The sequence below is a fragment of the Rhea americana genome, unplaced genomic scaffold (assembly GCF_003343005.1).
Source record: "Rhea americana isolate MKP2758 unplaced genomic scaffold, rheAme1 scaffold_274, whole genome shotgun sequence".
Taxonomy (NCBI): domain Eukaryota; kingdom Metazoa; phylum Chordata; class Aves; order Rheiformes; family Rheidae; genus Rhea; species Rhea americana.
Genome location: NW_028186395.1, coordinates 441,638 through 468,470, shown reverse-complemented (window position 1 = coordinate 468,470; position 26,833 = coordinate 441,638). Strand labels below are relative to the sequence as shown.

Sequence of the window (26,833 nt, the reverse complement as noted above, 5' to 3'; positions counted from 1 at the left end):
CTGCGGCGCTCGCCGCGGCTGCGGCGCTCGCCGGGCTGCGGCCATGGAGCTGGGCAAGCTGGTAAGTGCGCGGCGGCCTCGCGGCTTTGCGGAGCGGCGCTCGAGGTGGGGCCGGCCGTGCAGTAAAGCTCGTTGGCTCTGGGAGCTCTGTGAGTTTCCTTTGTTTGGAAGACTCTAAGATGTTTTATTTTTTTTCTGAAGACACTATTTTTTTCTTTCTTTCCTTTTTTTCTTTTTTTTTCGGATATGTTGCAGTACGAAACACGCTTTGGGTTCATTCAGTGTTATTTGGTGATTTGCCTTCTGCTGGAGGTGTCCTTGTGTTTGAGCTGGTGCACCTGTGCCAGCTGCGAGCCAAGTGCCTGTGTCAGGATCTGCTCTTGTCCGTGTACTTTAACTTGCTTTATTATTATTATTATTATTATTATTATTATTATTATTATTATGTCCCTGAGGGCTTGGGGCCGCGTGTTGTGCTGCTGTGAGTTTTTCCTGCACGTTTGGGCAAGGTCTCCCAGGTGCACCAGGAGAGCTGAGCTCCAGCGGGCCAGCCCTTTGCTTGGGCAAAGCATATGCAAATGGCCTTGGGGTGGAAAGGGGCTTTGAGGGTCAGTTCCTGGGGACACGGTCATCTCCTGCGCTGGTTGTCTCAGAAGAGACATTTAAGTTTCTGCAGTCTCCAGATTGGGAACCAGTGAGGGGTAACATGGGCTGCAGAGGGTAGGTGCTTTTGCAGAGCTGGCTTAGGGAAGGAGGAAAGTCACCCAGGAACAGCGTGGAGTCCATACAGTCCTGGCTGTTTTCAGCTCACTTGYGAGAGCCAAACATCTCTGAGGAATAACTGTACTGGCCCTGGACATTTCTAGACACCTGACCTGGCTCCGATATCAGCCAGCTTGCTCCTTGCTGAGTGCAGAGGCTGTTGGCTCCCAGCTTGCAGCCATTTGGCTGGATGGTGCTGGTACTTTAATAACCCAGCGTATGGAGTATGAACGTGCGCTTAATTTTCTCACATCTGCCTACAGTGGCAAGGGACTGCTTGTTCTGTTCAAAAGAGCTGCTGCTTTGAGGAAATCTTCCCTTGCAACTGCTCCTGCAGAAAACTCCTGTTGCTGCCTTTGCAGCCTGGCTGTTAGCGTASCAGAGTACTTGTTAGGGTTTGCACTCTGGGACTATCCCAGCACACCTCTGCGGATCCAGGCGAAGGATGCACTTACCTCAGGAGCATCCTGCTAACCTAGTAGGCACAGCGAGTTTTTGTTCTGAGAGGGAAATCTGCAGCTATTTGTCTGAAATCTAAATAGGTCATGGCAAAGTTGAAGTGCAGGGTGCCGCCACATCACGCTGAAGCACTCGATACTACCTTTCCTGTGGAAGATCTCTGAGGCAGCCGTATACCAGGGGCTACACTTGCTGACTGGGTCTTGCCATCGAAAGGGCAGGTTTCCTCCCAGATGAAGAGTTCTCCAAGGGTTAAAATTTCTCAAGCAAGTTTTGTCCTGTGATGGCAATTTATCACTGAAATGCTTATCTGGAGTTGAACTCCTTGCATGCTGAGTTTGCACAGTCCTATTTCTGCTCCCCGCATCCGCAAGTGGGGGACAGTGTTAGTCTCACGTCTCACTGCCTTTATTTCCTCCCAGTACAAAAAATGCCCGAATGTTTGCATTCGGTGGAGCAGAAGACTCCAGCTGAGGCCATTGTTAAAGCGTCGGGTATGTTCAGGAGACCATGGAAGACTTGTCCTGAGATGTGACCCCGGAAAACAGTGCTGCACAGATACAAATCACTGCCGGTGAAAGGTTCTCAGCACATAAAATCCCCACTTAAAATCAAAAGCCTGACTAATAGGACAGCTAGCGGAAAAGGCTTCTGGCTGTGGGGGAATGGGCTTGGCAACGTGGGGCACCAGGGCGGTTGATTGGCTGCCAGTGATGTCATGCCCATATCGACAACRAAGCGTTAAGGGTTATGAGTGCCCGTCTAGGGGAACAGCTGCTAGGGGAGCGCAGCCGCTTTGGAGGGTGCCCCTCCTGGGAGGATACATGCTGGTGCCCCTCGGGAATCACCCGCTGTTGCCTTGTTTCGGCATGCATTGGAGGTTTGCTGCCACGTGGTTTGCAAACTGTCTTTGGATTCAACTGGCTGTGCTGGGGTCTGCGGTTGGTGCAGCTCGAAATTGCAGCCTGCTCGAGCGACTCGRAGGGAGGGACGCTGTGCTGCACGAACGGTGACGGATGGTTTTGCTGGGGAGCGCTGTTGTGTGCGGCGCGTGAGCCAGGGACACAGCCTCACCTCGGAGACCTGGCTCTGTGCTAGGCTGTCACGTCTGATAGAATGAGGTGACTTCTGGCCAACCTCACAGTGTATCTTCCAGTTACAATAGCATTTCTTCTTCCCAAAGTGACTGTCTCATTTTCTAGCATCCAGGAAGGAATGGGCCTGGGATATTTCTCCATCAGTTCGTACCTCTGCTGGTGTTCAAGGTAGTAGAATCTGGAGCACCAGTTTGTCCTGTCCTAGCCCTTCAGAGCTGTTGAGATGGCTGAAACATTCCCACAGCAACACATTTTGCTAGCTGTAACCCATAAATCAATTTTGCTTCTGTCCTTTTTTCTGAAGCTTTCCTGTGTATTGAGAGAGTCCGTATTCCTTAAGCTGGGTGAAAGATGTGTGTGTAGACTTGGATTCTGTACAAGTAATTAATCTGCATAAATTGTTTATGGCATTTGAGACATCTAATGTCCTATTTGGGTTTTGATACCACAATTGTGTGAAGTGATGCATTCTGCTTAGTAGGCTCTTGTTTCCAGTGTCATTATACCAAATGCTTCAAATCACTTCTTAACAGTCAGAGGTCTGCTGCAGTCTGGCTCTCCCTTGCTGGCATCTGCCAGATCTCCCCCATCCACAAATCGGACTTCTCAAGTCTCTGAGACAAGTCCATTTGATGTTTTTCTTCATTCTTTCTCTTTGATTGCTTCAAAGATAGAGGAAGTGATCAAATCTCACCATGATGCTGTTCAGCTCGTTTTTTGAGCTTGAGGATGTGCAAAGGCCACTTCCCAGGAAGAATGGTGAGTGAATTCCTTATACATACAGTTCATAAATGCACTATCCTGTAGATAGTTTCTTCTGGTTTGAATCCACTGTGATCGGACTCTGCTACACTGAGGAACAGCTAGGAACCAGTGGGATGGTCTCCTGTGCTCTCACTCCAAGAAGTGTATATCCTTCAAATTATTCTGGTTTTTAAACTGCAGAGAACGGTATTATGCACATGAGGCAAAGGCCACAGGTCTTATGGGGAGGCTGACAACAGCTCTGGTCCTAGTATGTCTCCTGTCCAGTGCCCTGTCCCAGGTACAGATGTTTGAATATCACCCCTTGCTCTCTTGGGTCAGAATGTTTCTCTCCTCAGAACGTTTTTCTCCTCTTTTTTTCTCCTTAAAGCACATGTGTTGCAAGAACTGTTCTACGACACTTGCATCCTGCACTGCCTTTTGCAGTAAAGCATCTGGTGACAATAGGTAGGCTAAGCTCGATGTTAATCTGACTGTGTGCTCTCTTTGGTTTCCAGCAAAGTTTAAAGACAGGCAATACATCATGAAATTATGCTGGCTATCTCTCTTGGCAGTGTTCTAGGGGTTTCTCCTACTGTCCTTAGTTTTGTCAGTTGGGAGGATAAAGATTTTCATCCAGTGACCCCAGTTAGCCATTCCTTCTATCCTCTGCTCCCAAGAGAGTTCAATGATTTGGAGTATCCTCTATGCCACCTGACTGGTGGCAACACAGTCTCTGGGGCAGCAGGAGACATCAGAGAGCCCCAGCTGCCTGGGAGAATTCTTGTGGGCAGCTCAGGTCCCCAAAGCTGCCCCTGAGGCCTGGCATCCCTCCAGATTCAGAATTGCCTCTGTTGCCCTGCAGGCAGATGTGCTTGGTCCTCCTTCTCTTGCCAGCCTCCGTGTTGGCTGCTGCGATAGGCAACACTTCTGCCTGGGGCAGGCATGATGTTGTCATATCTTGACAGAAACACAGAACTGTTGAGGTTAGAAGGAGCTCCTAGAGGTCATCTGGTCCAATCCCCCTGCTCAGAGTCACCTAGAGCACATCGCCCAGGATTGTGTGCAGGTGGCTTTTGAATCTCTCCAAGGAAGAAGTCCCTGCAACCTCTCGGGCAACCTGTTCCATCTTATTCATTTGGACTTCTTGTTCAGCTCTCCAGTTTGCCTCTCCTCTCTATGCTACCTCTTTTTCTGTAAGCTATGTGCCCTGTGGTTGGCCTGGGGCTTTGGTTGGGGCAGGGTTCGTGCTGGACGGTGACAGCCACACAGCGAGCGAGTTCCTGTGAAAGCTGACTTTTGCCCTCCCAAAGGGACATTTTCATTGAGAGGTAATCTCTAGCCAGCACAGCGGTGAGCAAAGCCTGGCTGATGTGGCAAGACTGTGTCTAAAGACTGAGGCAATCATTGCTTTGAGAAAAATACGTTTGTCTTACGGCCTAAGTGAGGGCAAATGCTGAGACACATGCAGTTACTGGGATTATGTCTCCCTGTCCTAAGGGAACATAGGACTGCATTGCAAGGCTATGAGTTCTGCAATTTGTGCTAGGCATCTGCTTATTTTATGCATATATGTGTGCGTGCATGTGTGTGTATATATATATATATACACACATATATATATGTGTATGTGTGCATGTGTATGCCATCTGCTCTTTGAGGTCTGCTCTGGTTGCAAAACCTTTCCTTCTTCATTTCCCTTCTATGGGCATCGTGTGCGAAACCAGGATGGTTCTCCTTTCGTGGTACGTACAGCTGCAGAAAGTCCTGCGGGCCGTGCCRCAGAGCAGGCGCAGGCTGGGCGAGCGCTTCCTCAGGCGTTCTGGCGAAGGGGGATCCGGGGCCRAGCCTCCCCGCGCTTCGCCCGGCTTTCCCGAAGGGCTCTCCGAGCCCGAGAGCGTTACGGAGCGCCGTGGGCGTTCTCCCGTGTGACTTGCTTCAGTGCTTCATGGAGGGGAAACCTCTCCTGAACTTGGACAGCTGGCGTTTTGCTTGTCGCAGCTGGCGGCAAGTTGCGTTTAAAGAGAGCCGTGGGTGCCCTTTGGTAAGGTGCAACTTGCGCTTTTGAGAAGCTCTCCTGCGCCTCGCTGCCTTGTGCCACCCAAGAGGGAGGATTTCCCGTATCCTCATCGCCCCCTTAACCTGCTGCTCTGGGGCCAGAGTGAAGTTTTGCTGGGCTGGGATTTACRTTTTAATTGATTCTATGGATTTTTCCTGGGATCTCTGCCATGATCAGATCTTACTTACCACTTCCCCAGAGCCCCTGTGTCTGTGGGCTGCTATAGGGCTGGGTTGAGAATAGTTTTCTGGAGGTATGCTCAGTCTCCACCATCCATTTATAGAAAGGAATTAAGGAGAAATGAGGAACATTACTAAGAGGATTTGCACTGCAACTTACTCAGTTTCTCCAAATAATTTGCAATAGTGCTGGATTCTTTAATCAACACTCATTTCCTTTTGGAAATGAGAGGAGAGAAGGCTCCATGCAGCTACTGTGCCGAACTAAGCTATTCTCTGCGTAATGACAGACTTGTGGTTCAAGGGMCTGTAATTTGGGGAGATCTGGGAGGGGGCTGTGAACACGTGTATCTGCACATGAAGGCGGAGAGAGATTTGTTTTGTCGCACTCGGGAAGCTGTCTGTAATTCTGTCTCTACGATCCCACGTGCAGTTTTTTTTTGCATGTGTCCGTGCGGCTGTCGTGCTCTTGGGGAGATATTTTAGCCAATGGGAGCTCGGTTCCACCTGCCTCCTGCGATGGGCRCAGGCACCTGCAGTGATCACTTTGGGTGGGCCTGCTGCTCGCCGTGTCCCCTGTGGTCGGATCCGTTCGCTGAGAAGGATTTTACCTTTTTTGTGGTGGTTTTCCTGCAGAGCAGCGAAAGCTTTCCGGCCCTTTCCCAGCCCTGCAGTCATCTCCCCTATCTTGCGGTGGCCTCAGGGTGGCTGGCCTGGCTTGCACGCAGAGGAGGGTCCGTCCCGCTGTGTTCCCAGAGGGGATGCTGCGTGTGCACTTTGTGTACAGTCCTGGAGATCTTTCATTCCCGCTGCTGGTGCTTAAGCACCTCGGTCTCTGCAGCCCCTGCTAAGCATGTAGGTCAGTAGAGTTTGTGCTGGAGCATGAAGCTGCCGTTTTGGTGGTATCCCCTCGGTAGTGCTGATGTCTAAATTTCTTGCAGAAGGAGACTGCCTGCAGATGCTATGTTGAGTCTCCGGACTCAACAGGTGTTGGAGAGACATCAACAGATGTTGGAGAGGAGCCATCTGGGCTCGGGGAGGGGGGGGTCTTGCACTGGCATGCTGCATAATCCGGGTCGCTTCAAGGCCCAGAAATGTTCATTGTCCTCCAGTTTCCTGTCCTAGGACCCAGTGTGATTGCCATATTCCGATGGGAACTAAATTCAGCCAGGGCAGAGCTGGAACGTCAGACCCATCCACAGCGAGGGACCTTGCATGGCCTTGTGGGCATCCCGCAAGCATTGTGAAGGGCACGTTGAGCATGCGTGAGCTGGGCAAGTCCCTGAGCTGGGCAGGTCCTGTTGCTCCAAGACAAAGACTTTAGGTTGGATAGTTTCTGCTCCGTTTAACCTGACTCTTTGCACTTCTCACAAAGAACCTTTCAACTCTGATTCCTCTGTTTGTTGCATTGGTTTTTCTTTATCCTGCTTGAAATGAGCTTGAGGCACTATCGAGGCTGCTCTTTCAGCTTAGGGTGGGCAAAGGCATGCAGCAGTYGAGGGATGTGTTACAGCACTGCGCTTGACTCACTCGTACCCCTGCTCCAAGTGCTGGGGTATTTTTATAGATCTGCCCCCAGCTCCGGCATCGTGCTGTCGGCTCGGAGAAACCAGAGACGAGCCACRTGCATCGCGGCAGATGCGTTCATGGCCTCGCGGGTCAGAAATAGTCTCTGCAGTGTGGAAGCCTGCAATTAAAGTATCTTCAGCCATGGTGCCTRGTGAGCGCTGGGAACCGGTGCCCATCAGTCAGGATGAAAACGCCTCTCCATGCCTGCCTGGCAGGATAAAAGAGGCCCAAGTTTTCTTTTAAGACAATCCAAAACTTCTTGTGTTTGGCGCAGGTCGGGCTGGTGCACCGAGCCTGCCCAAAGCAGCGGGGAAGAGCAAACACCRTGTCTGAACGTGGGTGCAGGCAAAGCCAGCACTCTGTGATAAGCCCACATACGTGTGAGTGGAGCTGGCAGAAGTCCGGCCGCTCTTTTCGCCCTCGAAGGAAATAAATATTGGATCTGCCTTTTCATTCCCTCCTCTGTGCTGTTCCAGCCTGGTGTTTGCCTTYGAGCTGGAGGCATCAGAAGAGAGGTGCATGAGGCCCTCGGGGTGCTGGAGGGCCCCGCGTGCATCGGGCTGTGACGCTGCTGGTGCTGGATGATGCCGGCACCAGGCCGTCCCGCGTGTGCTCAGCAGTCGGAGCTGCGGGGCAACCTGGTCTCCGCGGGCTGCTTTGGTGGGAAATCACGTCCAAGGCTGCTTATCCCTGCTACCTTTTCCCCACCGTGTTTTTTCTCCTCTGGGAGGATTGCTTGGAAAATCCGGAGGTAGCAYGAACCTCCGCGTCCTCTGCAGGCTGGGGAGCGAGCGGTGTCCCCCTGGATCGGATAGCAGGCCTGTGCTGCCTGGCTAATCTCTCAGAGGAACAGTTTGGGAAGAACAAAAATACCGTCCTCAGGAACGAGCCGTAGGAAATGACATTTTYGACTTGCAACTTTTAATTTCCAGCTTTGCCGAAGGGTGTTGGGGCCGGCCGTGGGAGGCCGCCCAGGCAGCGGTACCCAGCTGGGGCCAGCGCTGAGCAGCCGCCTGGGCTGTGCCACTTCCCTGAGTGCCTCCCTCTAGGAATGCCTCCCACTTGGCTGCCGGGCGGCTCCGTTTCAGGGCAGCGGGGGGGAGGATGGATGCAGGAGGGCTGGCGGGATCCAGCTCGCCTTCCTGCGCGCTGCCGCCGATAATCGCCCTCCGGAACCGGCCTCGGAGCGAGCTGCTGCGGCAGGAAGCTCTTCACAATGCCGCTCTTTCAGCCGCGCGCTGAAAGGTCCCAGCCCCTCGCGGCGTCAGGAAGCCCTTGGCCCAAGGAACGCGCCGGCCCATCCGTATCCTTCCCTAACCTGCCGGGAAAGAGCGCGGCTCTTGCACCCCGCTGGAGGGAAAGAAAATGAGGCTCCCTGTGGCCTCGCTCCCCGYGGAGGCTGCTTTCCACGGCTGCAGCTGTGCCCGAGCAAAAGGAGCCCAAAGTGACCGTGTTTCGCTCCCCCGGGGGCCCCTTTGAAGCGGCAGCGGGCTCTCCAGGAGCCACTGCTGCCCCCGCCGCTGGCTCTGCAGCGGGCCCTCGGCGGCGGAGACCACAGAGGGCAAGCGCCTCCGCTTCTCCCGGCAGCCGCCAAGCGCAATTCCAGGCGGCAGGAGCCCGGGGAGCGTTCGGCCCGTGGTTTAAAGGACGGGGGGGGGGGCAGGAACGTGCCCATGGAAGCGAACAGCGCTGTCATCTAGCCTCTAACTGGCTTTGAGACCTCGCTCGCAGGATCTGTGTTTTCAGTTAGCCTCCCGCCTTTGGTCCAAAACTTTGCTGGCTTTTCTTCTCGACTCTTTTGGAGGTTACTTGGGGGAAAACTTAGCCCAAAACCTGCCAGGCCACTTTTTAATGCAGTAGCTCTCCTCTTGCACCCCTCCCCTCGTGCAGTCTGCCTATTCACTTCTGCATTGAAATTTGCTTTTTACTGCTCTCCCTGCAGCTGCAATCACCTCTGAGCAAAATCCCCATGGTAGCGCAGAGCAAATAAAGCCAGATTTTTTTATCTACGTATCTTCAGATAAGCTTTTAGGTATCTAGAGTTGTGAAGGAAGCACGGTGTGGTTAGCTCGTACTGAGATTTGAGGATGAAGTTGGATGGGATGGGCTGAGGCAGTCTGATAATTTGGGGAAGTCCTAGTCCTTCCTCTCACTCCAGCCCTGTGTTCCCGCTCCAGGAACTCCTCTGGCCCCAGGGTGAGCTGATCCAGACGGCTGAGCTGGCAAAAAAATAACCTCACGAGAAATGTCTGCCTGTCCTGGGGCTCAGAGCAGCTCCTGAGAGAGAGAGACAGGGCTGAGAACCAGAGGGAGTGAGATTGCTCCTTCCAGTGCCGGAGGGACCCTCCTGACTGTCCTGTCTACATGTGCCTTCCTGTTCGTAGGCTTGAGTTTAGGACAAGAACAAGCCACACTTAGAGCCCTCTCCTCACCCAGCCCCACCTACACTGGGATGTAGGGCTATAGCTGTGGGCATCATGTTCCAGGCTGCAGCTGCTGCCTCCTTTCTGAGGATTTCGTTCTTTGGATTTTGTAAGAGGAAAATGAGCACAATGTTGAATTCCGTTTTTTTTTTTTTTTTTTTTTTTTTTTTGAATTAAAAACATAAATAACAATTTATGCTGGAGAGCTGGGAGGATGGCCCCCACCCTTAATCTTCCTGCGTAAAGAATCTGCTGACCTCCACCCAGTAGTTTGGGAGGGGACATCTGCTGTGATAGAGTCCCTGCAGGGTTTCTTCCAGCTCTCCTTAAGGCTGGGCTAAGTGGCAAGGTCTGGTCTGCGTCCAGGCCTCGTTTCATTTTGCCTGGACCAAGGTATTCCTCCGGCAGAGGGACTTTCAGGAAGCAGGGATATGCGGGCAGAGTGTGTGGCTGGTACCTTATGTGCTCTCCTCATTCTTGCACAGCGGAGAGGAGCCAGTCCCGCCTGGAGGTTTCTGCCCTCCTCTCCACCATCTGTTGGGATGAAGCTATAGCAGGGCCATCTTGGAGATCAAGGGAGCTGCTGAGATGCAGGGAGGACTATCAATGAGTAAAAACATGGCAATTAATCCCACTGCTTTCATTGGCTTGTGTCAGTAATTAACTGCTTCTGACTTTGCTGAGCTAGCCTCTCTCTTTCATCAGTGCAGTGTGGATCACTGCAGGGCAATGTTATCACAAGTGTCAAAGTAGTGGCAGAAGTTGTTGTGAGTAGGGTGAGCACAAGCTGGCAGAGATGTCTCCATGCCAGTGTTGCAGTGATCAAACCAACAGTCTCTTCAACACAACGGTGACCGCTAGCAGTATTGCAGGGCACTGGTGGGGCTAGGAGTAAGTTTACTCTCATGCAGATTGGGTGGCTGGGACAGCTAATGTATCTCCTAGAGTCTGGTTTGCCTCCCAGCTCGGGCATGCACCTGAGAAGGGAGGTGTAGAAATGGGATAGAGTCAAAAAAACACTCAAAATCTTGCAAGGAAAACACTTCCGACTTTTACAACTGCTTGTCTGCCAGCTGAAGCCTAATGCAGTGGCTTCCTTTGCTCTGTGTTCACCCATGCTTCTCAATGTGGGCTTTGCAAGCTCCACAACATTTGCATTGCAAAACATGCCTTTCCGAGCAGAGCAGAGCACAGAAGGGCAACTTGAGCATTTTGTGGGTACATTTGCACCAGGGGGAGGCTGCCCACAGCCCTCAATCTTGCATCCACCTGCCCTGGAGGAAGGCTTGTGTCATGTTGGAGCAAGATCAGGGCTGCCAGTGTGTTCCTCGCTGTGGGGACCTCTTGTGCTGAGGACCACATTCAAATGAGCTGGATTCAGATGTGCCTCTTAAGCAGTGAGTTTGGGAGAAGGCACGAATGGGAGCAAAGCTGGATCTTGGCACAGAGATTCATGAATTGGAGCTGGACGCGGGGGAGGCTGCAGCAGAAAAGGGGATATCCGGAGGATCTGAGACAGAGTGCCGTCAATGCCTTCGGAGAGGCAGCCGCGTCSCCCTGTGCCAGCAGGTCCATCTCCCCCGTGCCACATTGAGCACTGCCTAGTAACTCCATGTTCTGCCCACTTCTTCCACTGAGTACGTGGCGAAACCATCCTGCTGCTTCCAGCCGTGGGGCTGTGGGATGGATGGGGCTGGAGCATCAGTATTTGCAACAGCAGATTTGCAAAGCTGCTCTGTTTTCTCTGTCCAGTGCCTACTAGTTGATACCAGCTAAGCAGCGACCTGTACTTTACTCCAAACAGCTCGTCCAGCCCATTTCCTTCTCCACTTTGCCATCCCTGTGGGGGGTTCCCCGTGACCCCCCCACAAGCTCCCTCTCTGTGCAGCCTGCTGTAGAAGGCACAGGGCCTTCTGGCTGCTGACCATGATCCAGGGTCAGAAGAGGGGTCTGCCTTCCCTCTGCCCACCCTGCTGCCTTGCGGGCAGGGGAGAGTCCTTTGTGGTCGGTGCTTTAATTGCATCATTATTATGCTGAGTAAATGAATCCTGGCAGCAGCTGAACCTGCCAGATTCCAGGCACATCCCAGAAAGGCATCCGGGAATGAGCACTGTCCAGCTGGCATGGGACAGCAGCGGCTTAGAGGGCTGGGGACCTGGATGGGACCCAGCCACCGACAGGTGCCGGCAGATCCAGGGACCTGCATCCATGCAAGCAGAGGGAACTGGAGGCCTGAGCCCTTCTCATCTCACCCCCCTCCCCGCTTCTGTTTTTCAGACTGTCAGCATCAATAAGGCTATTAATACACAGGAAGTGGCTGTCAAGGAGAAGCACGCCAGAAATATCCTTCTGAGAGTTGGCTGCAGGACAAGCGAGCGTGGGAGCTGGCTGGGGCCACCCGGAAAAGAGGCCAAGGCAAGGCAGCGCGTGGAGAGAGATGCGGGTGAAGCCGGTGCTGCCCGGCTGGGCTGGGCTGCCAAGCGCCGCCACGGGACAAGGCAGTCCCCGGGGTGCTGGGGTGATCTCTGTCTGATGGCTGGGGCTTTCCCAGCGCAGCACTGCTGAGCAGTGTGTGCTCCTTTCACTCCCTCCTGCTGCAGCCATGGCTTTTTTGGTGGGTCTGCATCCAGCCTTGCACTCCCACCACTYGCACTATGGTGCTGCCATCTGTGGGAGCAGTGATGGGAGAGCAGGAGGGGCTGATGTCCATCAGCAGACTGTCTAGCATGGGCGTAAGGCAGTTCAATCTCAAAGATGCTTTTGATTATTTGCTGTCCCTAACATCTGGACCTTCAGTGCAAGGCCACCGAGAAATGCCAGCAAGACCTGGCCTGGTGCGTGCAGGTGGTGCTGAGCTGGAGGAGAGAGGTAGCATGTGCCATGCTTGGGGACAGTGTGTGCCCAGCCTAATGGCTGTGTCTTGGCAACCTCTCAGCTCCCTGTGATGGCCCAGCTCTCCTTGGCTCTCCTGCTACGCGCTGGGAAAGCACAGAGYGTTCCTGCATGCTCCAAGCTCCCTGCTGCTGGACGAGATCTGGGATCAGCCCCGCAGCTCGGCTGCTCAGCACCGCAGGGGCTTGGCACCAGGCTGGACCCATCTTCTCTCCCCATGGAGGAGGCTTTTCCTCGTGAATCCCTGGTAATGGGCATGGATGCTTTGCAAAACCCCTTGTTTAAGGTGGGAGGGCTGCCTGTCTGCTGTGGGGGTGTTGAAGATGGGTGGTTAGGAAGCAACCTGGCCTGTTGTTTTGGGGAGATCACCTCAGGCCCCACAAAGTTGCCAGGAGAGCGTTTCCTTGACCAGCCTTTCACCATGCATCCTGGGCACACACCACGAGAAGGGGGCGCAGACTTTCTGGTCAGTCGTGAACCGGCTTCCCCTCTCCGGCAACGCTGTACTCTGCTGGAAGTTCTGCCATGTCTTCCACAAACTCCTCCGAGACGGCCATTCAAATGTAAGTGCTGCCCTATGCCCCCACAGGTTCTTGAAAAGACCTCAAATATATCATTGCCCTTCAAATTCGTGACCTGTTTCCTGAATTTTGGATACTGGGGTTGGTACTGCAGGGCAAGGCAGGGCACTGCGTCCAAGTGACCCTGTTCCCTGACACGTCTCCTAGCCAGCTTGCATTGAGGAGTGCTCCAGCACTGCTGCCCCAGGCAACTCCATGCTTATGTCTGGTTGCCCCCAGCCCTCTTCCGTCATGTCCCATTTGCTCCATTGCCTACACCCACTTTGCTTAATGTCATCCTTTACCTCCACCATTTTACCTGGAGGACCTCAAGCCCTTTACAAGTAAGAAAAACTTTTCAAGGATTTGTCCTCTAAAAAATACCCTGAGCTAGGTCATGCAGAATAGCTCCCCTGTGCAGACAGTGTATCCACACTGATAGTGCCAGAGGAAACTGCTCTGCTCGGGAAGATAGTGTGCATCTGAGAGAGATCAGAAAGGATTCTCCATCCCTGGGTAGAGATGGGGAGACTGAAGCATCCTAGGACTGGGACTTGCCTGTCAAGAGAGAGCAAGCTCTCTGCAGAGTTGGGAGCACCTCCAGGAGTCCCATTTCTATTTGTTAGCTCGAAGTAGTGTCTACTTTGCCAGCAGTGCCTGTAGCTAGCAGGAGCATGGCTGGCTAGGTGTCCTGCTTTTGCTTGCTGTTATTTTATTCTTGGTTCCTTTTCCAGGTCCTGAAAGACTCTGTGAGGTACAAGAACGAGCTGAGTGACATGAGCAGGATGTGGGTAAGTGGCCAGTTCTGCCAACCTTGATAGGGAAATGGCTGCAGGACACTGGGGCTGGGCTCATGGGTCCTTGGCAGCACCCTGCCAGGCTCTGTGCCCACGGCTGGAGCTGGGCAGGCTGCAGGATGCCTCCATCAGCTGCTCCCCAGCCCCATAGCTACCCCAAGACTGTCTATCCCTGAGGAGGATATACAAGTAGCACAGAGCAGCTCTCGCAAATTGAAGCTGACTCCATGTTATTGGTTTGATTATCTTCTTGCCGAAGAGAAGCCAGGCCCTGAAACACTGAGCTCTGGGTGGATATCAGAAAGCTTAAAATCTCTCTGGACTTGTTCCGACTGAGATTGCTGGCTCGGCATCTCCGGAGAGTGGCTTGGCCTAGAAATGCCAGGTCTGTTTGGTTTGCTTTGCCTTGCTGCGAAGAGGGGTGAATAAGAGAGAGTATTTATAGCAAGAAATACTCATAGTAACGTGAGTGAGCTCTTTTCAGCTACACTAGGTTACATGGGGGGAGTGGGGGGAGCAGAAGAACAAGGAAAGTCACAACAAGGCAGACTGCCAAGAGATGGGCCAGGAGCTGAAGAGCTGTAGGGTTGGGTGGAGGGGGAGGATGTGACTTGCATATCGTGGGAGGAGAGAGTGTCTCAGGGAAGAGGAGGGAAAGGGCACAAAGCTGGCTGAAAGAGAAGTTCAGACAGGCAAGTTTCAGTTGCTGCCACCCACAGCAGTGGGGAGAAGCCTGCCCCAGATCTGAATGCCTTTCTTGTGTCCCCAGGGTCACCTGAGTGAGGGCTATGGACAGCTGTGCAGCATCTACCTCAAACTGCTGAGAACAAAGATGGAGTTCCACACAAAAGTGAGTGTCCTCCATCCCATCCTATCCTGTCACCATGCTCACAGGACCCCAGCCCAGCCTGCCCAGCACCCACAGCTCCACGGCTGGGATTAACAGCCCCTCACCAGCCCAACTGGGAGAACGCAGCATGCTTATGGCTTCTGGGCAAACTGGCCACTGGGCAAGTGTTATGGAGTTGTTGGTTTTGTCCGGGGCTCTGTAACTGAGTGCAGCAGAACATCTACCTTGCATGGGATGGTCGAAACACAGCCCCACAGGCAACGGGGCTGCTGCAAGTCTTAGAGCACAGCTGGGCCCAGCTCAGGGGCTACCATGAGAGCTTACATTTTGGGGGTGCAGAGCCAGAAAGTAGTGAAAATCCTGCAGAGCAGGATAGTGGCTGGCAGATCAATCAGAGCAGTGTAATTCTCACGCTTACCCCAGTGTGTCCTTTCCTGTATCACAGGCCTCATGCTGCCACCATGAAACAACGATACAAACTGCCAGTGTTTGTCTTCTTCCCCTGCACCAAAAGTGGTCCAAGGAGCAAAGCCCTGGGGACGGTTGTCTTCATGGCGTATTTAGACATGTTGGCTCCTTGGAGGCGCTTAGGTTGGTCTTCTTTGCTCTGGAAGTGGGGGCACTACAGATACAAAGAAGGTGTTCAGAGTAGAAGACCCTGGGCTTTGGGGTGCATGTTTCCCCTGGTCTGCTGGAGTCCAGATATCCTTCTTGATAGGCAGAGGCAGAAGACAGTGTGTATTGGGCTCTAAGGAGAGGAAGGCTGAGATAGAACCATGAACCTGCACAGCCTCAGCCCCCTGTGGTCTGCTCAAACATCCCCTGCCTGGCTGCAAATGCCGAAGCCAGCCCATGTGGCAGGACTGGACAGGAGGCAGTGCCCACGGCTGCGGACCCAGCAGGGCAGCAGCTAGTGCTGAAGGGTAAATCTCTTGAAAAACCCTGCTGTGGAGCCCAGCACCTCCATCGCACCCCAAATGCAGGCAGGGGAGCTGAGGATTTAGGCTGATAGGGTTCATGCACCAAAATGGATGAGCAGAAAGACCCTGCACCAGCTCCAAGTGATGTACAAGCAAATGAGGATTATTTGAGTCAGCACAGCCTGTGCTCTGAGATGAACCAGAAATCCAGAGGAGGGAGCATAAAACAAGCCTGCTCAGCCCACAGCTGCCTTTGCCTTCGTGATCCCAGAGCCTCTGCCTCCGCATTAGCTGCCCCCGTCCCAGCACCTGCGTCACTCGGTGGCAGGGAGCAGAGCGAAACGCTGCATCCCCAAGGGAGCAGGCAGGCCCTGTCATCGGAGCAGCAGCTTTCCCCCGCACTGCATCACACGCGTAGCAGGCTCGCAAGGATCTCCCACCACGTGTGACTTGCAGAGTTTCTTTTAGGAGAAAAATAGCATCTGTTGGTCGCACTTGCGGCAGCTTTCTGAAAATCCTGTTCAGAAATACGTTGCCCTTAATTCAACCTTCAGAAGAGGACTTGTACTCACTGAAGGTTGCCAGGCATGGGGAGGGTGTGCAAGGGTTTGAGAGAGGGGTGGCCCCTTGTCCTCGGTTGAGTCAGCACAGCAGCATGACGTCCCATCCTGTCCCACCCAGTCATGTCTCCAACTTGTGGCTTGATAATGAAATTATTGATGTCTGTCACTTGAAAATCCATTTTTTCTCTCTGGCTTTTGGGCTCATGGATCAAAGGCGCTCCTTGGAGTCAGAGGACAGCCCAGATTTTTTTTTTCCTCCTCTCTTTGCTTGTGTTAGGAACTTTTTTTCACTTTGCAGACCAGAGCTGTTGTATAGGTCCCTTGTTTGGGCTGGGTTTCAGAGAGGATGTGGTTGGAGATTTGGCCAGCTACAGGTCTGCTGTCATAGCTCAAAGCCAGCTTGCCTGATGGCAGCTTGGTTAGTGATGTTTGCGAAAGGTGTTGGGGAGCGTATTTATAGAAGGCAACGTGATGTGTCCTGTTGTGCGTTCTGGGAAGCTGCACTTCCATCGATGGAGTTTATTATTTAGGCAGACGCTTTCTTCTGTTTGAGGCATAAAAAGAATAAAGGTACACCTCCAAGAACAGAACGAAAAATCATTGTGGGCTTTTATACAAACACTGCCCTGCATGGGTTTAAGTGCCCTAATCCTTAAAATAATTGGCAGCAGCAGATTTGGTGCCTGCAGGGTTTTCTTTCTTTCGAGCTCTGCTCAAACACAAACGCTTTGCAAAACAAGGTGTGTGTAGCCAAGGACTTTACCAGTGGCTAAACAGGGGCTCTGGAGCCCTGAGCCCTGCCAGGACAGCCTGCCACACTGCTAAGGGGCTACAAGAGGGCCCCTAAGGTCAGGGCTGCCCTTCTGGCACCTCGCACCTATGGTCCCCAGCGCCTGAGCAATCGCTGTCCCTGTCTGGCCTTTCTGTTCCCTTCCAGGACACTTGATAATTGAGTAGAAATACTTTTCCTTCAAAGGGACTTTCTGAATCCAGACCCGTGCCCTGTAGCATGGGCCTGGCTTCAGAAAGCTGTTAAACCTTCTTTAAAACTCTCTGGCCAGGATACTCTAATGAGGGAGGCAGCATGAAAAAGCTTCACCTTCCAGAGCAGAGATACTGGCTCCTTCTGTGGCTCCTTCTTCGGGCTCTCCCTGCTGGCCATATGCACTGGCCAGGAACAGCGTGACCGGTGGACACCCTCATCCCTCTTTCTGCAGAGTATGTGCCCAAAGAGGCATCCCTTTTTCTTCTAACTGTTCAATGGTGCCTTGAAAGAGCTCACGTCCCCATCTGCTTTCTGCTCAGCAGGCTTCTAAACCCAGGGAGATCAGCCCTTGCTAGACAGAATAATGATTCTGCAAATCATGGAAGCTCCAGTCCTGTTTCACCAAAGGCCTTAGGCTTCTCCTCTGTAGTGGCAGGTGCCAGACATCTGGTTCCGTTCCCATCTCTTCAGCCCCTGCTCTGGAGAAAGGGATCTTTGCAGAAGTCTACTTTTCCTCATGATGAGGAGCTGGGCTTTGCTGGGTGACACTGCCTGCACAGGAGCATATTGTGGTGGGCTGGCAGGCTGCTGGCCCATGGGCATGATGTGGGAGAGAGCTGGGGTCTCTCTGCCTTTCACTGCTGCTTGCTTCACCAACAGCCTAGAATTTGCAGGGATGCAGCTTTGTCTCCTTCATGGCGCAGCTCTTTAAGAAAGCCTGCAGGCTTGCTCTGATAAGATGGAAGGAGAAGACCTGGAGATGTGCCATGAGATTTTAGCCTGCCACCAAAACCTTTGCAAGGCCTGGTTAGAGAGACAGCCACCATGGCAGTGGTCTTCTAGCTGAGAAGGCCAATGTGTGGTACTTCTCAGCCCAAGGAGGCTTCCTTGGGGCATTTGAAGAGCCACCCCTGTCTCTTGCACCCATGGCCATGGGCCAGAAYGGCAGCTCTGGCCCTCTTGGCCTGCCAGTAGCACTGCCCCAGCAGCCAMAGAGCTGTGGCCCAACTAGGAAGTCCTCACCAGCCCTTTCCCTGACTCCTCCTCCTGTTTCCTTGCGCAGAATCCCAGGTTCCCTGGCAACCTCCAGATGTCCGACCGACAACTTGATGAGGCCGGAGAGAACGACGTCAATAATTTGTGAGTTGGGAGCAGGAGAAACGAGGCATTCCCATGGGAGGCCAGGGGCCAGGAGGCAAGGGGAGGAACCTGGAAGTCAGGTAGCGCTGCTGGAATGGTGTTGCACATCCTCGCAGGTGGCCTGTCTGAACTGGGGATGGGGGCCCTGCGTTGCACCCTCTCCTCCACTTCCTACCATGAAGAGAGCGTGTTGCAGGTGTGCTGGGAAGCATCCCATGAGCACAGCTGCTACCCACGCCCTTCCCAAGGGGTGCCATGGCAGTGTGGGCTCTTATGCTGGATCACTCRCCGAGCCCCTCTGGGGTGACACTTGCCAGAAGTTGAGGCTTGTGCAAGTCCATGGGGATGCTCTAATGTTCTTATTCCCTCCTTCCTAGTTTCCAACTGACAGTGGAGATGTTTGACTATCTGGAGTGTGAGCTGAACCTTTTCCAGACAGGTAAGCCTCTTGTTTTCATGACCCGGAGTTGCCGTGGGCTGTGGGGTTTCAGGGTGAGACCCTGCCGCAGCTGTGGGTGCAGTGCCAGAGGAGGCTGAGCTGCCTCCGCTGTCCCAGATCGAAGCTCCTGGGGGTGTTGATGCGTGCATGATGCTGAGTCGCAGGCTCCAGGAAGGGAGTTGTCTGAGGGCGTCTGAGCTCATCTGTTTTTCGTGCACTTCACCAGAGTTATTATTAGCCAAAATTATTTCATGTCAAATAGTTGGGCCTGGCTCATGCCTCCCTCCCAGCAGCCCTCCAGCATTGCTGGGAAGCCTGCATGGAACCGGCTGCGCTGTGCAGCTCTGCTCTACCTCCCCATGCTCCCSCAGTTTCACTTGCCTTCATGATCTCTCACGTCAGCGCTCTCCTGGGCTGGGGTTCTCTTCTTGCTTGCAGGCTTGTGACAGGTTCTGTTTTTTATTTACAAGAGGACATCAGCTCCCTCAGATATTTTACAGCAGTTCCAGAAAGGARGAGGGGTACCACCTGCTTTCTTCATTACTTTCTTCATTTCTGTTCGTAGAGGCTGTAATCAGGCAGAACRGTGAATGCTAGCGAGTCTCGACTCTCGGGACTAGGAAGCCATGAGTTGTAATGCACTTCTGTATGCAGTAGCAGGRTTGCATTTTGGACAAATTAAAGCAGTATTAGGGCAATCCTTCCTTTGCTGGATTTACAAGGCCTTGAGTGCTGGCACTACAATAYAGCAGAGGCATGTGATAGCCTTGAAGCAGAAGTGGAAATGTGTCATGGCATGGAGGTTCCTGTATGCTTTTATCTGAGGCAAGAGAGTGAATTTGGCTGGCTTATAGTATGAGGATGTGTTTTAATGRAGCTGGAACAGTGCCTTCATCTCAAGGCTCACAGGAGAGGAGGGACAGCAGCATGTGAGCTCGCTCGGTGGGGCCAGTGCTGAAGGCTGGTCCATGCCTTGCAGCCATGGTCCCAGGAGTACTTTCAGGAGCTATTGCTGCWGCCCTTCCAAGGAGAGAGTTGCTAGACAGAGAGAGAGATGAAGCTGCTGCCTTTCCYGATAGCTTTGCTAGACTGCTGGGGTGTCTGGTCCATGCTGCTGGTTCAAGGCCAGAAAGCCCTTCCGAGGTTTTTTTCAYGGGGCAGGAGCTGTGGGCTCCCTCGTGCTGCCCTTTGGGGAGACAAGGGAGCCCAGGCCATGAGGCCATTTGCAGAGTCTGTGTAGTGCTTCCTCTAGACGTGGTTAATCTGTGTTTTGATCCACCTGAGCAGATGTAACGTGGATACTGGAGGGTGTGGGGCTCTTGTAGCCTCCAGCTCCTGCTCATCTCCCAGGAGGTCCCCCTGAAGCAGTCCGTGTGCCCATACCTTGAGAAGTTCATTGGGAACAGCTTTGTTAGTGCCTTGTACAAATGCTTCAGGCCTCATAGAGACTTGCTGAGGAAGAATACTTTGGCCTGCCCTTTATAACACCCTAAACTTAACTGTGACCTGTAAAACATGCCTCAAATGGCTGAGGGGTGCRGTAGGAGCCCTGCAACCTGCTAGCKGTTACAGGGGAAGCTCATGTGTGTCTTAGTGCCATCTCCACGTTCTCCACTCGCTGCAGAGGATCACGGACGTGAGGYGCTGTCCTYTGCCTCCGGATGTTGCTGGAGTCTCTGGCTGCATCTGACTTTTTGTGCACACATCTCTGGGTGCCTGGTGCCCAGCAGGGAGACGGGAACAGCTGTGCTGCCCGGAAATAGCTGGGCATGACTGCGGGACAGCTGTACTGTGCAACCCTGAGAGCTGGGAAAGGAGGGAGCTGTGGCTCAGGGTTGCCTCCCTGCCTTGCGCTGCAGGGAGGCATCATTCGCTCCCCCTGGCCCAGAGTCTGCRCTGGGGGGCACTGATCCTCCTACTCCTGATATCATCTGCCAAAAATGGGCAGTTTGCAGTTGCCCAAGGCATGGAGCACGGCCCAAGCTCCCTGCTGCTCTAGCCCGTTAGCCCAGTATTTGTATCGCAGTGATGCCTTCCTTCAGGGTTGCAGCTGGGTGCTGGTAGAACCATCAAAATCTCAGCATTTTGGGGYGGGTTTTCATCCTTTTCCTCTCACCTGTAGCCCATGGCCCTGGAATGGCAGTGGCAGGCAGTGCCCAGGGTGGCAGGCAGAACACCAGGCTGAGGGGCTACATGCTGCTCAAAAGACATGGAGCTCTGCCCTGGGGACCTAGCAGGACTTTAGGACCAGGCTCCTTGGTCCTGTTTGGTTTGATTTCCCCTTGGTGAAACCATGCTGACTACTTCTGATCACCGTCTTCTCYTCCATATGCTTGGAGATGACATCCAGAATGATCTGTTCCATCACCTTTCCAAGGATAGAGCTACAGCAAGGGCCAGGGCCAAGGCGTTTTGCCAGGGGCATGAATGGTTGATGCAAAGCAGTTGGTGGTCCATTAGCCTGCAGTGCGCATGCAAAGCCCTCCARGGTGCTTTTTAACGGCACAGCTTCCTCGAGGCTGAGCCCTGGCTGGAGAAACTACCTCTTGAAGGAATGAGATGGGGATGCAGGGCCTGGAGAGACTGTGAAAGGGGGAGCACAGTGCATGCATGGCCCACCACTGCTGTGTTGCTCCCGGTTCCTCCCCTCTCCATGCCCATGATGCATATGGGGAATCTTTTTAACAGCACAGCTTCCTCGAGGCTGAGCCCTGGCTGGAGAAACTACCTCTTGAAGGAATGAGATGGGGATGTAGGGCCTGGAGAGACTGTGAAAGGGGGACCACAGTGCATGCGTGGTCCACCACTGCTGTATTGCTCCCGGTTCCTCCCCTCTCCATGCCCATGATGCGTATGGGGAATCTGGAGTACTGCGTCCAGTTCTGGGCTCCCGAGTACAAGAGARACATGGAGCTACTGGAGAGAGTCCAGCGTAGGGCTACCAAGATGATCAGAGGGCTGGAGCATCTGCCCTATGAGGAACGACTGCGAGAGCTGGACCGCTTCAGCCTGGAGAAGAGAAGACTGAGGGGGGATCTTATCAATGTGTATAAGTACCTGAAGGGAGGGTGTCAAGGGGATGGGGACAAACTCTTTTCAGTAGTCCCATGTGACTGAACAAGAGGCAGTGGCCACAAACTGAACCACAGGAAGTTCCGCCTGAACATGAGGGGGAATTTCTTCACTGTGAGAGTGACAGAGCACTGGCACAGGTTGCCCAGAGAGGTTGTGGAGTCTGCGTCTCTGGAGAGACGTGACCTTCCGTGCTGGGGGTGATGGTTTCCATGAGTCTCCTGGAACTATCTGAGCACCATCTTTACTTTTTTTTCCTGGCAGTGTTCAATTCCCTGGACATGTCACGCTCYGTGTCGGTCACTGCTGCAGGCCAGTGCCGCCTGGCCCCACTGATCCAGGTGATATTGGACTGCAGCCATCTCTATGACTACACTGTCAAGCTCCTCTTCAAACTCCACTCCTGTAAGTGTTCCTGGGGCTGTTGCCTCTCGGGCCCAGCATCTGCCCCTAATTGCTGCGCTGGACTGCAGGTGATTAGCAGCAGGCCGAGCATCCCTGGCACAGCTCTCTGTGAAGGTGGATGCTCAGCTGTGCTGCTCCTCTCCCAGCSAACTACTCTTTCTCTGCAGTCTTGAGGTTTCCGCACTTGGTAGCATGAGCCAAATTCTTGCCATCACAGGCAGGAGGTCTGACTGGGCTGGACCTCTACRTGTGTCTTGGGAGCACATCTCTGCTGTGTTTGAGCACAGCCTCGTGTCCCACCAAGCACAGGCCAGCACAGAGAAGGGCGATGAGGCTGCGAGGAGCAGAGCGTGCTGTGCCCAGAGCATTTCCAGGCACAGCTTGCCAGGCTGTCCTGCACAGGAGCAGCCTGGCCGGCAGCTTCGTGTCACCTGAGCACGTGCCCTCTGTGCTTGTCTGCTGCTGGGGATCACTGTTCCTTGCCCAAGTTGTGCCTGTCGCCTCTCTAAACTCCTTCCCAACCTTTGGCACAAAAGGAGTCACCAGAACTCTTTGCAAGGGCCAASGAGGCACAAATGATGGAGAGGAGCAAGTGGCAGAGCTCTCTTCCAGACCAACCCCTCCCGTGCCAGGCACGCTCCATCCCACATTAGCTTTGCACGTGCTGCAGGGCAGCTTTGCACCAGCCAGCCTCYCACACTGTACACACCTCAGCCATGGGAATTGCTGCATGTGAGGAGCTCACCCCAAGCCCTGGCAACCTTGGAGTTGGAKAATCCAGCTGCTGGTACTACCTAGTAGTCTCAGAGTCCTTAGGTTTYTTCATGTTCCCCTTTTAGTCCCAAGTCACAAATCCAGCTTTGCAGTCACAGGCTTTAACAACAGTGCATTGCGTGAGCTGAGAAAGCTGCATCTCCCCAGCACCTTGTAGAGGCTGCAGCTGAATGCCAGCTTGCAACCTTTCTCAGCTGCTGATCCCCCGCTGCCCCAGGAAAACATCCTTTCCAGGGCCCTGCGGACCTCTTRGGGGATGTGATCCCACACTGTAGCCTGTCCTACAGCGAGAGGCTGAGCCTGGAGCACTGGAACCCCAGGAGAAGGGTGACGGAGGATGGGAGCACCCATCCTGCACGATCACGCAAATGTGCTGTCCTGATCTGGGCAGGTTCCTCGGGAGGTGAGGTTTACATTTGCTTCGTCTTCCAGGTCTCCCAGCTGATACGCTGCAGGGCCACAGGGACCGCTTCCTGGAACAGTTCAGAAAGTAAGTGCCTGGGTGGACAAGGGCTGGCTTTGCTCCACAGTTCATTTGTAGGTGATGCTTTGCATCGGAAGAAATACCGTGCACCCACTCGGAGCTCCGCTCGGTAYCAATTGCAAGCTGAGTGGGCTACCAGGGCCCTTTATAATTGGGCTCAGCAGTTGAGCGATGGAGGCAGATGAGATGCAGAATTTTGGCCTGGGGCTGAAAAGTCGATCCAGTCTGACTTCTCTACCTCTGCTMAGAAACAGCTTTCCTGGAGCAAGGCTGGTTTCTCCAGGACACCCACTCTGTTTCACTAATCCGCTGCTATTGAATTACTAGATAACTGTGTTATTAATTCTAAAGAGGCATTCAGCCACTAATGGCATTTGATATAAAATGCTAGCTGATGATTTGAAGTCCTCAACCATTTAATTGCAGTTTTAACTGCAATGTGCAGTTGGCATGCTGAGATGAAAGGCTCTCAGGCATTGCTGAGGACCCCGTCCTGCCCTTCCCGACTTTGCTGGAAGCGTTTGATCTGTTTAGTGCAGAAGCTTCGCTGCATAAAGGACATATGTGTTTAACAGAGGTTGTGAAGGTGAGCACAGCAGGTGGCTGGCAGGGTGGCCTGGTGACATCCTGGGGCAGTGCGCATTCAGTGCRGACATGGTGTTTGGCACAGCAGACTGTCACATCTCTGGGAGCTACCCTTTAGCAGCATTTTCTGCTTGCAAAAGGCCCATCTCCCACTCTTCTGCTGGGAGAAGGATGCAGCTGGGATACCTTTGGAGTGCTAGGGTGACCTGTTCACTGGGCAGAAACTCAGCTGGGCTTTCAGGGAGGGCAGGAGCACAGAGGAAAGACTTGAATCCTGCTTTTTGTCCTTTCAGCAGTGACAGGACGCAGCTGGAAATGCTGTTACCACAGAGCCCCATCGTGTAGCCAAGGCCATTGCCTTTGTGGGCTTGGAGCAGGGAAGAGATTTCCCGGAGCAGTATTTAGTTTCAAAAAAGGCAAACTGTGCAAAAGTGAGGAAGCTTGTTAAAAGGGTAAAACCTGCAGGCATCGTGGAGACTGTATAACACACTGCGGTGGGCAGCAAAGCGCAGTGAGTTGTCTATGCAAAGACACTAGAGAAGAGCCTGTGTATCAGGGAAGCTGCGTGGTCAGGCAGTGGAGCAGGGATGGCTTTGAGGAGTGAATCCTTCCGAGGAATCATCCTTCAGAGCATGCATGGCATGCCTAGGTGAGCACAGAGACCAGCCTGGCATGAAAAATCTAAAACCAGAGAAAGGCAACTCCAAATGAGATCCTGAGGAGCACTTGCTTCAAGCGCAGGCTGAGCAATACTTTTTCATGTGAACCGAGGGCTGGTGAGTCACAGCAGGTCAAGGGGAGCGCTTGTGGGAGACACTTTGGGAATAGAGAAGCTAAAGGACCTCACGGCACCAGTGGCCCCTGGTCTGGAGCCAGGGTCTGCATCTCTGAGGAACTATCCCAAATTGGAGAATCAACAGTAGAGATTTTAAAAGAAGCAGATAAAAGGGGTAGGAACAGATAAGCAGAACCGAGTCACATTCATCCAAATATCCAGAAACTCAGATGTGAGAGAATGGTTGTAACATGTTGCTGGAAAATTGGGCTCTAGTGAGACAGGGAGGGAGATGAAGGCACCGATGGGGCTGACCTGGGGCTTGGCACCATGGTGAGACAAGGACGAATTTTAAAAAATGATAGAATCGGATGGGCTGAGTGTTGCTATATAGCAAAGTTGTGAGTCAGGATTTGGGAGAGTCCTGCAGGGGAATCTGCACGCATGTGCAGAGCAATATAGATGATACAGTGAAAAAGTTTSTTTTCCAAAGAAATGAAGCTGCCCTGGCATGTGAGGGCAGGTCTTTCTTGGATTAGTTACTGCCCTAAAGACAGGAGACAAAGTACTGGACTTAAATGACAGATGATTCTCTGTGGTTCTCAGGGAATCCCCAGGCGACCAGAATTGGTGTTKTTCAGTGTTTTTCCAGATGAGAGGAGAAGATTGAGTCATGAAACCCCACAGCCTCTGATACACAGTTATTTAGGGCAGTCGGAATGAAAGGTGACCATAGAGAGCAGCGGGAGGACGTCACAGCGCCGAGTAACTGCGGTGATAGGGCAGCTCAATTCAAGGTCAAACGCTGCAAATCAGTCCCCCGTGGGAAAAATATTACCAGYAATGTCAGCACGTGCCCAGGCTCTGTGTCAGCTCTGGCCACYCAGGACAGGGAGCCTGTGTCGGATGTGGACAGCAGGCAGAAAACGATAGCTCCGTGGCATTGGCACAGCAGGTGGAACGTCAGGGATGGCCGGGAAGGGCACGGAGAGCCGGAGGAGCATCCCTGGGCTGCTGTACCGCCAGGCAGCCGCGGCTTCCTCCTCCTTCCTGCCAGCTCCAGGGGTGTTACAAGAGCAGGAGCAGCYGAGAGATGGCCGAGGGGTGGGCAGAGGCCCCAGTGGAGAGGTTAAAYGGACGAGGATACTTCATTTGAGAAAGGAGACCTGGGAGGGTTATAGTAAAGGTATGGAGAATCACAAACCAAGTGGAAGAGAGAGAGGGAACAACACTTTGCTTTTCTCATTGYGCAAAAGCCAAGGTGCCAAAGGAAATGATCTGGCAGCAAGTTTAAAATAAACAGTGGGGAGTACTTTTTGGCACAGGATGCTCTTGATGCCAAAATTGAAAGTAGCTTGAGAAAGCAGATAGGCCTACTCGTGGGAGAGATACCCAAGCAGATAATTAAGTGTGGTGCTGAAGATGCAGTGCCCAGGCTGGAAGCCCAGACCTCTTGATTGCTGGGAGTGTAATGTGAGCAGCGCTGTTTTTCCGCTCTCCCCTCARGCATCTGATCCTGCTCACTTCAGAGACGGGACAGGGAGGTGGCTGGACCTCTGGTCCAACCTAGAGCAGCCATTCTCCTGTGGTTCTCAGTTTTGGGTCCTTCTTTCTGCTCTTCAGGTCCCTTTCTTTGGGGTTTATGGGAGAAGGTATCTGGGCAGTGTTTGCTTCTCAGGTGGAGCAAGAGGTGGGAGGCTGGTGTTTGAGGGGCTTTCCCAGGTCTCACCATGGGCTTGATGGCAGTGCACATCCCCGCGCCCTCCAGCACAGAGCAGCAACTCAGTGACACCGCTCTGGAGCCAGGCGAGAGGTTGCAGGAGGCATGTGGAGGAGCTGCCCRTGTTGGGATACATGAGAAAGTGGGGCACGGCACGTGGAGAGCCTTCCTTACCAGCCTCTGCCCTTCTCCTTTCAGGCTGAAGGACCTGTTCTATCGCTCCAGTAACCTGCAGTACTTCAAGCGGCTGATTCAGATCCCACAGCTTCCAGAGGTAAGAGCTTCATGGATCCGGGTCCACCCATGGCACACGGAGCGCTTGCCATTCCCACAGCCATGGGTTTGCAGCAGGAGTGGTGGTGTGCTCCCCTTCCCAGGGCTGGAGGAGACTCACTGCGCAGCTCTGTGGCCCGAGCTGATCRGAGCCCAGATGTGCTGTAAGGGCTCTGTTTTGTAGAAGTTACCAAAAGCACGCAGCTTGCACAGGCTGGCAGTGAGAGGCTGGACACGTCTGCACCCACAACTCRCCCGGGGCTGGTGTGCTGCTCCTGCAGCAGCTTCCTTCAGCTGCTTTTTGCGC

The 26,833-nt window shown here is 53.3% G+C and overlaps 1 protein-coding gene across 2 annotated transcripts in view; it reads left to right on the top strand.

Annotated features, from left to right (window-relative positions):
• Positions 1-26,833, top strand: part of HIP1 (huntingtin interacting protein 1) — a 67,350-nt gene that overhangs the window by 29,065 nt on the left and 11,452 nt on the right. The window contains exons 1-10 of one of the 2 annotated variants that reach the window (XM_085308389.1): positions 7-61; positions 11,570-11,633; positions 12,605-12,747; positions 13,479-13,535; positions 14,311-14,391; positions 17,923-17,999; positions 18,377-18,438; positions 21,775-21,915; positions 23,122-23,179; positions 26,452-26,527. In XM_085308389.1, the coding sequence (XP_085164515.1) occupies positions 44-61; positions 11,570-11,633; positions 12,605-12,747; positions 13,479-13,535; positions 14,311-14,391; positions 17,923-17,999; positions 18,377-18,438; positions 21,775-21,915; positions 23,122-23,179; positions 26,452-26,527 (777 nt within the window). In that variant the 5' untranslated portion in view covers positions 7-43. Of the gene's footprint in view, positions 1-6; positions 62-11,569; positions 11,634-12,604; positions 12,748-13,478; positions 13,536-14,310; positions 14,392-17,922; positions 18,000-18,376; positions 18,439-21,774; positions 21,916-23,121; positions 23,180-26,451; positions 26,528-26,833 lie in introns of those variants that run through there. The other variant, XM_085308388.1, reaches the window with a different exon arrangement.